General features: G+C 30.0%; 1 protein-coding gene across 5 annotated transcripts in view; it reads left to right on the top strand.

Moving 5' to 3' along the window:
* Positions 1 to 12,551, top strand: part of srlb (sarcalumenin b) — a 67,065-nt gene that overhangs the window by 39,693 nt on the left and 14,821 nt on the right. For 3 of the 5 annotated variants that reach the window (XM_087242606.1, XM_087242607.1, XM_087242604.1), the window contains one exon: positions 2,271 to 2,366. In XM_087242606.1, coding sequence (XP_087098732.1) covers positions 2,318 to 2,366 — 49 coding nt within the window. In that variant the 5' untranslated portion in view covers positions 2,271 to 2,317. 5 annotated transcript variants of the gene reach the window in all.

Below are 12,551 nucleotides of genomic sequence, written 5' to 3'. Positions count from 1 at the left end.
AAACTACTTAAATCCATCATATTTATTTATTTATTTATTTATTTATTTATTTATTTATTTATTTATTTATTTATTTATTTATTTATTTATTTATTTATTTAATTAATTGTGTTTATTTATTTATTTTTATTGTATTTTATTTTACAATCACAGTAGTATTGAGGCCAAAACTAAAACTAGTTAAAATACAACAACATTTTATTTATTTATTTATTGAATTAATTTTGTTTATTTATTTTTTTAAGTTGTATTTTATTTTACAATTACAGTAGTAGTGGTGCTAAAACTGAAACTACTTAAATGCAACAAAATATTTTTATTTATTTGTTTATTTATTTAATTAATTCAATTAATATTTTTCATTGTATTTTATTTTACAACCACGGGAGTATTGATGCTAAAACTAAAACTACTTAAAAATACAACAATGAAACAATACAACAATATTTTAGAATCACTATGCCAAAACTAAAACTACCTAAAGTAAACTACTTATTGCCTAAACCTAAAAACAACAACTTTGCGAGGAGCATGAAAACACTTTGAGTCATTGCATCCAGTGAACCGAACTTTCTACAAAAGACAGCAGCAATCTATTATTCAGGCTAGAAGTCGCTTTAGCCACCAGGAGAAAGTTGTTTTTCCAACAAACGGATCCATTGCTAACCTCAGAGTGTTTCTAGGTTTGTTTACGCTGCTGTCTCCTCTCATTTCCTTCCCAAATGCTTTTTATCCACAAGCCCATCTGCAGTGTTTCCCCTGGTGTGTGTCCAGCTCAAACTTCTGCTGTTTATTGTGTGTTTTCTTCCTTCAGCTGCGCTTTTTTTGTTCTGATTTTATGTTTTATATATTTTTGTTTTGTTTTGAAAATCCCTGGCAAGTTAAAGAAAATTAATTACAAAAATAATTACAAAATATCTATTATTGAGCTGAAACTTCTGCTGTGTTTAATTTTCCTTCTTCAGTTGCAATTATTTGTTATTTTATAATGTTATGTTTAGTTTTGTTTGTTTTGTTTTCTGTTTTTCTGTTTTTGTTTTGTTATGTTTTATATGTTTTATATTTTTGGTTTTGTTTTTATGTTTTGTTTTATTTTTTTGTTTGTTTTTGTTTTGTTTCATGTTTTGTTTTTGTTTTGTTATGCTTTATAAGTTTTGTTATGTTTTATATTTTTTGTTTTGTTTTTTATGTATTTTATTTTTTGTTTTGGTCCATGTTTTTGTTTGGTTTTTAATGTTGTATATGTTTTATGATTTATGTTATGTTTTTGTTTTGTTTCTGTTTTGTTTTATGCTTTTTGTTTTATGCTTTGCTTTTTTATGTTTTGTTTTGTTATTATTTTGTTTTGTTTTATGTTTTATATTTTATTTATTTGTTTTTGTTTTGTTATGTTATATTTTATTGTATTTTTTTGTTTTGTTATTTTTTGTTTTGTTTTTGTTTCTGTTTTATGTTTTGTTTTATTTTTTGTTTTGTTTTGTCATGTTTTGTTTTATTTTTTGTTTTGTTATGTTTTGTTTTACTTTTTTTTTATTTTATTTTTTGTTATGGTTTTGTTTTTGTTGTTCCATGTTTTATATTTTTGCTTTATGTTTTTTATGTTTTATATTTTTTGTTTTGTTTTTGTTTTATGTTTTATTCATTTATTTTTTATGTTTTGTTTTGATTTGTTTTTCGTTTCGCTTTGAAAATCTCCTGGCAAGTAAATAAAAAAGAATAAAAATGAAAAAAAAATAGCAAAAAATCTATTATTAAGCTGAAACTTCTTTGTTTATTATATGTTTAACCTCTTTCAGCTGCATTTATGTTTTATTTTATATTTTTTGTTTTGTTTTTGTGTTTTGGTTTGTTTTGAAAATCCCTGCCAGGTAAATGAAAATAAATTACACAAGGATTACAAAAATTCTATTAAGCTCAAACTTCTGCTGTTTTATTGTGTGATTTCCTCCAGCTGCATTCTTTTAGTTTTGTTATTTCATGATGTTTGTTCTATATTTTTTCTTTTGTTTTGTTTTGATAATCTTGCGTGTAAATGAATCACAAAATATAATTAGAACAATTTTGATATTAAAATTCTGCTGTGTTTATTGTGTTTTCCCTCATTCAGCTGCTTTTTTGTTTTGTTTTTATTTTATGATGTTTTATTTTATTTCATATTTTTTTGTTTTGTTTTGAAAATCAAGTAAATGAATATATCTTAAATAATAACAAAATTTGTATTATTAAGCTGAAACTTCTGCTGTGTTTATAGTGTGTTTTCCATCTTTTAGCTGCTTTACAGAGGCTGAGGAAGATCTACCACAACTCCATCAGGCCCATGGAGCAGGCCTACAAATACAACGAGCTTCGACAACACGAGATCTCGGGTAATTACTGTTTTACACCGCTGTCCGACTGTCAATATATGTTTTTAGGCTCATGTTTGAGATTTATGGGTTTCAGTTTCCTTCCATTTGTGTTACATTCAATTTGTTATAAAGCCCTGCTTTTTTTACGGGCAAAAAGAAAAAATGTATATTTACTTTGGATGTGTAATGTGTAATCGGGGTTAATCGTTGTCAAGTTATAATCAACTTTTTTTTTTTTTTTTACAACTTCACAATTATAAGTTTACAACGATGCATATTGTTGTATAATTAAAGAATATAAATATATATTTTTTCAAACCGTACACATTTAAGCTGTTTAGAACCAACATAAATATGTTTATTGTGAATGCACTTGTACAATTTTTTTAATTACTTATGATTATATAAGCCTAGTTATTTATTTTAAGCATATTAATTATTATCTAATTACAACAAATTGTGTAATCCAAATGGAGGGACGTTGCATACACAATTGAAATGAATAAATCTCAATTTTAGGCCCAAAATGTTTGTTTTTGGGTGTAGATTAACATCATATGAATGTTGATGGCTTCTTCACAGTGAATTCATCATTTCTCCATCATCTAAAATCACCCATTCAGTCTTCATCCTCATATTCATAAGGAAGAACCAAATATCAATGTCTTTCCATGCTCATGTTTTATTATTAGTTCAGATTTGACTGTAAACAAATGTGGTTCTTTCATATGAGTATCTTTCTTTCCCTCTCAAAGCTCCAGATACACCAGAGCTGGTCTATAACATATCAGGAAATACTGCAGGATTCATTTATTATTGTGTTTTTAGCTCTGCTTTATAGTAAAGTCTCCTTAGTGAACATTATTTTATGCATTAAATATTATTAATAATGCTCAATTAGTTAGGGTTAGGGCTATGACTAGGCCTTTCTTAAGAAAACAACTGTTCATCGCACTGCATTTAACAATACGAACTGATATTTTTTGTGATTTTAATAATGCTTTAGTGTCAAAGCTAATATTGAAAAAGATTAACAATTTCTTTAATTGTTTTTTATTATTAGTTCATGTTAAAAGGTGTAGTTAACCTGTTTTAATATAAACTTATAGTTAAGGTGTGTTTGGCTGAAATAATTGAAACGTTCTGCTGTTTTATAGTTTTATTTTATTTAATACATATATATATATTTTTTGTTTTAGCTTTGGTAACAATCAAATATTTTAGTTTTTTGTATATATTATTTTTTAATAATGTTTGAGTTTTTTGTTTTTGTTTTGGTTCATATTTTTAGGATTTTTAAATGTCTATCTATCTATAGATATATAGATAGATATTTTATATTAAATTGTTTTTTATATACTTATGTTATATTGCTTATATTTATATTATATTATATTTATCATAATAATCTGACATATTTGAATATAATAAGTTTTTCTCAATTTCTAGGTTTTTAGTTTTTGAATTTTTCTCCATATTAATTTCTTTATTTAGTTAATTTACGAACCATTTTTTTTAAAATTTCATTTCAAATTAATATAGATTTTTTATATTCTTTTATTATATTATATTCTTTTATATTATATTATATTTGAATTATCTATCTATTTAAATTTCTTTTAAATTATGATTTTATTTTGTATTTTTATAGTTTTAGTTAGCAATGCAAGTTTATTCTTTTTAATTCTTATATTATATTACTTATTTTTTTATTTTTTTTATTTTATGTAATATTTTTTTCCACAATTTCAAGCATTTTAATTTGAGATTTTTTTTTATATTATTATTATTATTATTATTATTATTATTATTGTTATTATTATATTTTCATGTCATTTTAGTTTTTAGTCATTTTTAGTATCTGTAATACTAATAAATCCATTTTGAATAAGAATCAAATGCCTCAGCAGCTAATAAAAAACAACGACTTTGTAATGTTAATTTTTTTCCAGTTTGAGTTGTAGTTAATGATAAAACGCTACATCAGAGTTGTTGTTTTCTGCTGTTGAGTCTCGCACACCACAGCTGGATTGCTCGCGGGGGCAGAAACACACACACACGCACACACTCACACACACACACACACACACACACACACACACACACACACACACGCGCACACACACACACAAACACACACAGAGCCGGAGGAATGAAGCCTCCATCTGAAAGCAATCAGCAGTTCTTTATGTAAGAGTTTGATGTGCCGCAGAACTCTTCAACATCTCCTCTGCCTTTCATCGTTTCATTCTTTAAAAGAGGAGCTTCTGCTGCTCTACATTAGCATCATACTTCCAGATAATCAGCAATAATGTACCTTACACACTTTCAAATATGGCACATGCTACACCATCCCAAATAATAAGCCAACAGTAATACTAGAGTGAACCACAAAAAATAAACCACTTTATTTGTAGATAGATGGATGGATGGATGGATGGATAGATGCATGGACAGATATATGGATGGATAAACAGACATTATTTTTATTACTCATTATTATTAATGTTACTATTAGTTATTAGTTTGATTGATTTAATTACTAAGATTTCTTATTAACTAATTGAATATTAAATATTAGCATTAATTGTCAGATTTATTATTTTATTTATTTATTTCTAAAAATTGTCTTTAGATTTTTAATTTTTTATAATTTTTTTAATTTACATATTTTTGTTTTATTTATATTTTATTTACATCATTTAAACTGATATTTTACATTGTTTTAATTAAAAACAACTGTGGTTGACCAAAAGTGCTTCATAATGCCAAATACACACAGATAATAATCAACACTGTTAAAAAAATGTAATAAATAAATAAATAAATACATACATACATACATATATACATACATAAATAAATAAATTTACTGGTGTTTACATTTAAACGGGTCAAAGTTTTTTTCTAATCTGCATATGCATGTTTAAATAAATAAATAAATCTTTGTTTTGCATAATTAAATTCAAACCTTTAAATGGATATAATACACTGTATTTTATTTATTAGTTAAAAAATAATTTAATAATTTATTTAAAATACACCAACATATTTCAAGGCTGTCCAAAATTCATAAATAAATGATAATAATATAAAATAATAATAATAATAATATTTTTTTGCTGGTGATATAATTTAAACAGGTCTAATATTTTGCTAATCTCTTTATATATGCCTTTAAACGGACTCACAAAATACAAAACATTGTATTTATTAAATACAAAAAAAAACTTATTTTATTTATTTAAACATTTTGGAAAAAAGCCTAAATACTGTTTCAATCTTTCTTAATTTATTTATTTAATTGAATGTGCTATACTTGCTATATTACAGCAACCGTCTGTAAATCTAACTAGCAGTTTGTGAGTCTGAGCTATATAAAAGCAAATCCAGCATCAGATATTAGTAATTTGCGTGTGAATTTGAGCAGTTCAGGTCAGGTTTTGTCCTCTTCAAGGTGACTTTGATGCTCTTGAGCGACTTTGATGGTCCTGCTATAACCCTACATGATGAAAACATGAAAACACTGAGATCAAGCTTGCCCTCTTGTGGTTCAGCATGGTATTTAACCCAACACTCACCACAATAATGACTGACTGTTGTTCACATCTGATCTGAGAGAGGCAGAGAAAAGCTGAAAGCAGATATCCAAGAGAGCTGCAGTGGTTCTCAAATATCAAACAAACATACTCTGTTATAATAGTTGGGTTAAAAATACCACAACATTTAACCCAGCTATAGGTTATTATAGCACCATCCCAACTATGGGTTATTTTAACCCAATGCATTGGGGATTATAATTTAACCCAATGCATTAGGTTATTTTGATTAAATGTTGTTTATCCGACTAGTATTTATATTGCTATACTATTACTAGTACTACTATTTATAAGTATGAATATGTAAATAATTAACTTGCAGTTAAAAAAATACTTAGGGCTCTATTTTGACGGTCCATGCGCAGAGCCCAAACGCAGGGCGCAAACGCTTTCAGGGAATGTCAGAATGCGTTTTTGCTAATTTAAGGACGGGAAAACCTGCTTTGTGCCATGGCGCATGGTCTAAAAGGGTTGAGTTTATTTTCTTAATGAGTTATAGGTGTGTTTTAAGAATAAACCAATTAGAGTCTCATCTCCCATTCCCTTTAAGAGCCAGCTGCGTCGCGCCAAGAGCGCATTCGCTATTTACAGGACGCAAAGTAAGTCTAAGTGGAAAAAAATGAGCACTTCACAAGCAAACAGTTGACAGTTTTTTAACAGAAAACTGTTAAACAGAGCATCTACTGCGTGAGAATGAGAGATAATGGAACTACTTTCACATTCGCTCTTGGATAGGGAAACCTTTACGCACAGACATCAATTAGCCTATTTGTAAATAATTTTGTTTGTTAAGCGCAAATATTCGTTTCAAAACTATTTCTAAATTCAGTTCTAATTTCCAGCAAACGAATAAATGAATAATAATAACAAAATGTGCTCAAAAACCTGAGTTATATCCTAAAACACATGCTGTGCCCCATATGGTCTAAAACTTGCAGATGGGCAAATCTAAGCTTGTTTTTAATAAAACTAATATAAATAAGGATATAATAAATAATACTGCTAATAATAATAACATTATACAAAAGCAAATTGTTAAGAATGAACTGAAAAAGCCTCCCGAGATGAAGACATAAAAGCAGTGATTTTTCATATTTATGTAGGCTAGAAAATAATATGTTTTGTAATATTTTAATCCTTTATATTTATATTCTATATCTATTCTTATTATATCCTATATATATCCTTAATATTTAAATTTTTTCATATGTAAAGATATTTGCCTATTGCTCTCTTGTGTGTATTAAGCAGTGCGTAAGCGAGGCGCAACTCTGCGCCGGAGTTTAGACTGGGTTAGTTTTGGTCTAATGAAAAATCTATTATAGTTTCTCAAAATAGCAACGCGCCAGTGGTCCACCTCAGAACGCCTTCCTTTTTAGACCAGAACGCCTATGAGTGCACAAATGAGCGCTAATGCATTTGCTATAAACAGCGTAGCGCAACGCCTCAAAACGACTCTTGCGCCAAGCTGAAACTACCAAAAGATTACTGCGCCACGCCTTGCGCCACACTGCGCCGGGTGTATGATAGGGCCCTTAAAGTGTTTTTCCGTTACATTTTAAATTCCAGACACTTTTGTTAAAATAAATCAAGAATCACAAACAATGACGAAACAGAACAAAGTGCAGACAGGTATAAAATGTGCAGGCAGAAAACCCTGTGCTCTTTGTGCGGTAGAGGCTGTCCAGCAGCTGCAGCAGGCTTCACTCAGTGTCCACAGTGTACAATACAGTTTAACCACATCCAAACGCTTCTAAAAGTTGGTATTTGATAGTGAAACAGATATAAAAAATGACACGAAGAGGTCATTTGATAAACAATGACAACAATATTTTTGTGTTATAGCCTAAATAAACTTTATAACGCAAAAACAACACATAACACATAACAACACATATTAATACAGCCTTTCTGTGTCAGTTAAATCAGTTGATTGTTGAAATTTACATTTTTAACCCAACTAATTGAGTTATTAAATAAAAAACACAATAAAGGTTCAAAATAACCCAATAAAGCACCAAATATCTAACTAAACTGGTTGAGTTCTTAAAAAATAACTTAAAAAGGTTAAAAAAAAAAATAACCCAAAAAAGCACCAAATATGTTTAACCATTGGGTTAAATAAATATCTCAACGTTTTTTTAGAGTGTAATTAGACATAAAGAAACACTAAACATTTTTAATAAATTCAGCCCATCTTCGAGTCTGGCGGGAGCACTTTTAGCTTAGCATAGATGATTGAATCAGATTAGGTTATTAGCATCTCACTCAAAAATAAACATGAGTTTTGATCCCTTTTCCATTTAAAGCCCGACAGTTCTGTAGTCACATAATGTCCTGACACTGACAGAAAATTAAAAGTTTCTAGTTTGATGTAGGACCTATACTCTTATTCTCTTATTCTGGAGTAATAATCAAGCTACTTTGCTGCTGTACCATGGCTGCAGCAGGCACAATGATATTACGCAGTGCCTAAAAAAAGTCCCCAGCTAACTACAAAACAGTGCTGCATAATATCATTCCATTCAATTTCATAATCATTTATTTAATTATTAGAAGAAATAACGTTTTTATATATAGTGTTTCTGTATTTTGCATTAGTCAGAAATGTATTTATTTACAAGAATAAGGTTTAAAACTTTAACAATAGTGGTATACACCAATTTAGTTTAATTTAATTATATGTGTTATAGATAGATAGGAAGCTATACAATATTATTTTTGTCCATATGCAGATTAGTCAGTACTGAAGCCAAATCTGCAGCTTATCTAATAAAATAACTTGCGATAACGGTCCAAAAACTAGTACACGCAAATTTATGTGTAATAGAAAAATATTAAATACAAATTTAAAAAAGGACTGAAATATCAAGAAAAGAAAAGAAAAATCAAATTTAAAGAATGTAGTTGAAATTTTTTAGGTTGTAATTTATTTTGCTTGAATTTAATTGTATTATCTTTCAATTTCTAAATATGTTTGGTCACTAAAACATTATTTTAATAAATATATCTGTTAAAAAAATTCGGTTTTGTTTAAATGCATTAAAAAACATTACCTATATTCACTGAGAAATGAATAAACCAACCCAAGCTCATTCTGAAACGTAGTCCCGTGGACGTTTCTGGAGACAGCGGAATACGTCCCTGGGGGGTATGTACGGCTGCGTTTATTTTTTTCAAGCGAACGCTGCGGGGTGGTGTGACGCGGTTCCCTTTCGCGCTTGCCTTACCTCGTGGAGGGCTTCCCCGTTTCAACCCGTTTGTCCACTCAGCTCACCGTGTACATCGGCAGGCTCGAGATCCAGAGATGAGTCGACCACGGCGACCAGTTTCGAGTCCGGGGAAGAGCTGTTCCAGCAATCAGGTAAGACAAAAACAGAATCCCAAAAATTAAGTGAACAAGTTTCGTGACAGGGTAAGAACGCGGCGAAATCCGAAAATCAGGGCTTTTATTTTTTTGGACGGCTTTTAGCAAACTGTGGATCGGGTTTAGGGAAGCGAGCGGGCGGGCTGGTCGATCGGTAAAATTGGTTGGGTTCGGGGAAGGAGGAGGGCGGGTCGGCCGATTGGCTGGTCGCGCAGTCAGTCATCCGGTCAGTCGGACAGCGGCCTCTGGTGGGTTCAAGCGAGAACACCGCGGGCGCGAACCGCACTCGCGAGAGGCGTCTGAGGTGCGAAAAAGCGCACAACAGCGGCCTCTCGCGAATTTGCAAAAACAAAAACTGCAGTGGTACGTACCCGCCGGGACGTATTCCGCGGCCTCCAGAAACGTCCGCTGGACTACGTTTCCACAATGAGCCCGGGTTGCAATAAACATTAATTTTTAAAATGGGGTGTACTCATTCATGCCGAGATAGATAGATAGATAGATAGATAGATAGATAGATAGATAGATAGATAGATAGATAGATAGATAGATAGATAGATAGATAGATAGATAGATAGATAGATAGATAGATAGATAGATAGATAGATAGATAGATAGATAGATAGATAGATAGAAAAGCCTTTAAACATCATCTTACATTTCTTCTAAAATTAGCATTTCTCTTAAGCTGCTTTGTGTAGGTTCAGTGATTTCAGTTTTAGGGTAATAAATAGGTTATTGTCATTGTTTTTAATATTATACAACTGAACATAAACAAATACGCCTGAGAAAACAGCTATATATATATATATATATATATATATATATATATATATATATATATATATATATAAAAAGCAGGAACATTTTTGGTATGTCATTTGAAGAAAATTGGTCCCACGAAAGTATTCTGGAAGAGTGCTGTGATTATTTACATTTGACTGTGAAATAAGCTGAAATATTTGTATTAACCAATATATTTAATCTCATTTTTATTGCTGTTGGTTGTGTTTTTCGTATATATTCAAGACCTTTTTTTTTCTGAGATTGAGTACAGGATTTGTTTTCAGTTTATGCTCAGTAACAGCACCATCTCTTCTAGAACTCAGTGTATCTGGATGTCCATCAGTCTTCATATAATCCACACACTCACTTCAGCTCATCCTGCTGCTCAGGAAAAGTGTCATTCTCTCTTTCTGTCTTTCTTCTCTCTCTCTTTCTTTCTGTTTCTCTCTCTCCCAGTTAATTGTGTTAATTCAATTCACTTAATTTGCATAACATACATGGGTACATCTAGCCAAAGTGTACATAGCAGGGGCGGGCGGATAGGGGGTGGAGTAAAAAGTAATAACAATTATAATATATAATGAAATAGAAACAATATATACAGTATATTTATATATAGCAATATATACAGTTGAAGTCAGAACTATTAGCCCCCCTTTGAATTTTTTTTTCTTTTTTAAATATTTCCCAAATTATGTTTAACAGAGCAAGAAAATTTTCACAGTATGTCTGAAAACATTTTTTGTTCTGGAAAAAATCATATTTGTTTTATTTTGGCTAGAACAAAAGCAGTTTTTAATTTTTTTAAACACCATTTTAGGAACAAAATTATTAGCCCCTTTAAGCTATATTTTTTCGATAGTCTAAAGAACAAACCTTTATTATACCTAATTAACCCAGTTAATCCTTTAAATGTGACTTTAAGCTGTATAGTAGTGTCTTGAAAAATATCTAGTCAAATAATATTTACTGTCATCATGACAAAGATAAAATAAATCCGTTATTAGAAATGAGTTATTAAAACTATTATATTTAGAAATGTGTTGAAAAAAAAAAATCTTCTCAGTGTTAAACAGAAATTGAGGAAAAAAAATAGACAGGGGGGCTAATAATTATAACTTAGACTGTGCATACATATATAGCTGATTTAAATAAAATATAATATAATAAATATGTTCACACGTTACCTCTTAGTTTATATATATATATATATATATATATATATATATATATATATATATATATATATATATATATATATATATATATATATATATATATAATGGGCTACTTGATAAGCAGTGGGTATTTTACCAAGTGAACATAGTAAACACAGTAAATTGTAGTATTAAAAAAACTACATCTACAAAAATAATAATAATAAATGAGAATAAACTGTACATTAAACAATCAACATTTTACGATACAACTAATGATAATAAATAATATTTAATTAGACATTTATTTTTTAGTCCGTTCATTGGTTTATTTAATTATTTATTTAATTATTTAACCAGGAATGACTCATTGAGATACAATATCTCTTCTACTAGGGAGTCCTGGTCAAGACAGGACAGAGTTACAAAAATACATATCCCGACACATAGACACACACAAAAACAATATAAACCATAATCAACTGTTAAAACATGTGCCCTGCTCTTAATTGACAGTCTTTAAAATATTTTTAATATAGCGATAGATGGTACAGATTTCATAAGTGATATATCTTGAAGCTCATTCCATAAATATGGAGCATAACAATCAGTATATTTACAATGATTCATTTATAACTATCTAGATCTCTCTCTCTCTCTCTCTCCCTCTCTCTCTCTCTCTCTCTCTCTCTCCCCCTCTCCTGCACTTTTCCTGCTCTTGTCATCCTCTCATCTCTCACCGTCTCTTCCTCTCCTCATCCCCGTCACTAAACAGCCTACCCGGGACGCACACTGGGGGATTCGGCCACAGGTGGGTATGAGGCGGGCGCTTCTCTGCATGGCACTGCCTGCGTCTCTGGAGCCAGCCAGCGCTCATCCCACAATTACCAGCATCACTAATTACACACACACACACACACACACACACACACACACACACACCGCCATTATATACTGGCTGTTCACGCCATGGCATAATAATTACCGTCATTGCGAGATTACGTCACGTGACTGTTCACTTCGTCGCACTCGAGTGTCAATTTCTGTGGTAAACCTCATGGCATCTTTTTGTTGTTTTGCTCAGCTCAGTTCTCTGCTTTTTGTTGTTACTAGGGTTGATTCCTTTGTTATTGTCTTTGTTTTCTTGTTGATAATTATAATTATTTTATATGTTATTAATCAAATTACCTATTATTTGTATTTTATTAACGTCTACCACAACCCTAAAACCAACAATTACAGTAATTATACAGAGTATTATTCATATTATTTATTGGATTATCCATTAAATTGT

This window comes from Danio rerio, chromosome 3, assembly GCF_052040795.2.
Source record: "Danio rerio strain M-AB ecotype USA chromosome 3, GRCz13ab, whole genome shotgun sequence".
Taxonomy (NCBI): domain Eukaryota; kingdom Metazoa; phylum Chordata; class Actinopteri; order Cypriniformes; family Danionidae; genus Danio; species Danio rerio.
This window is presented reverse-complemented; position numbering and strand designations above follow the sequence as displayed.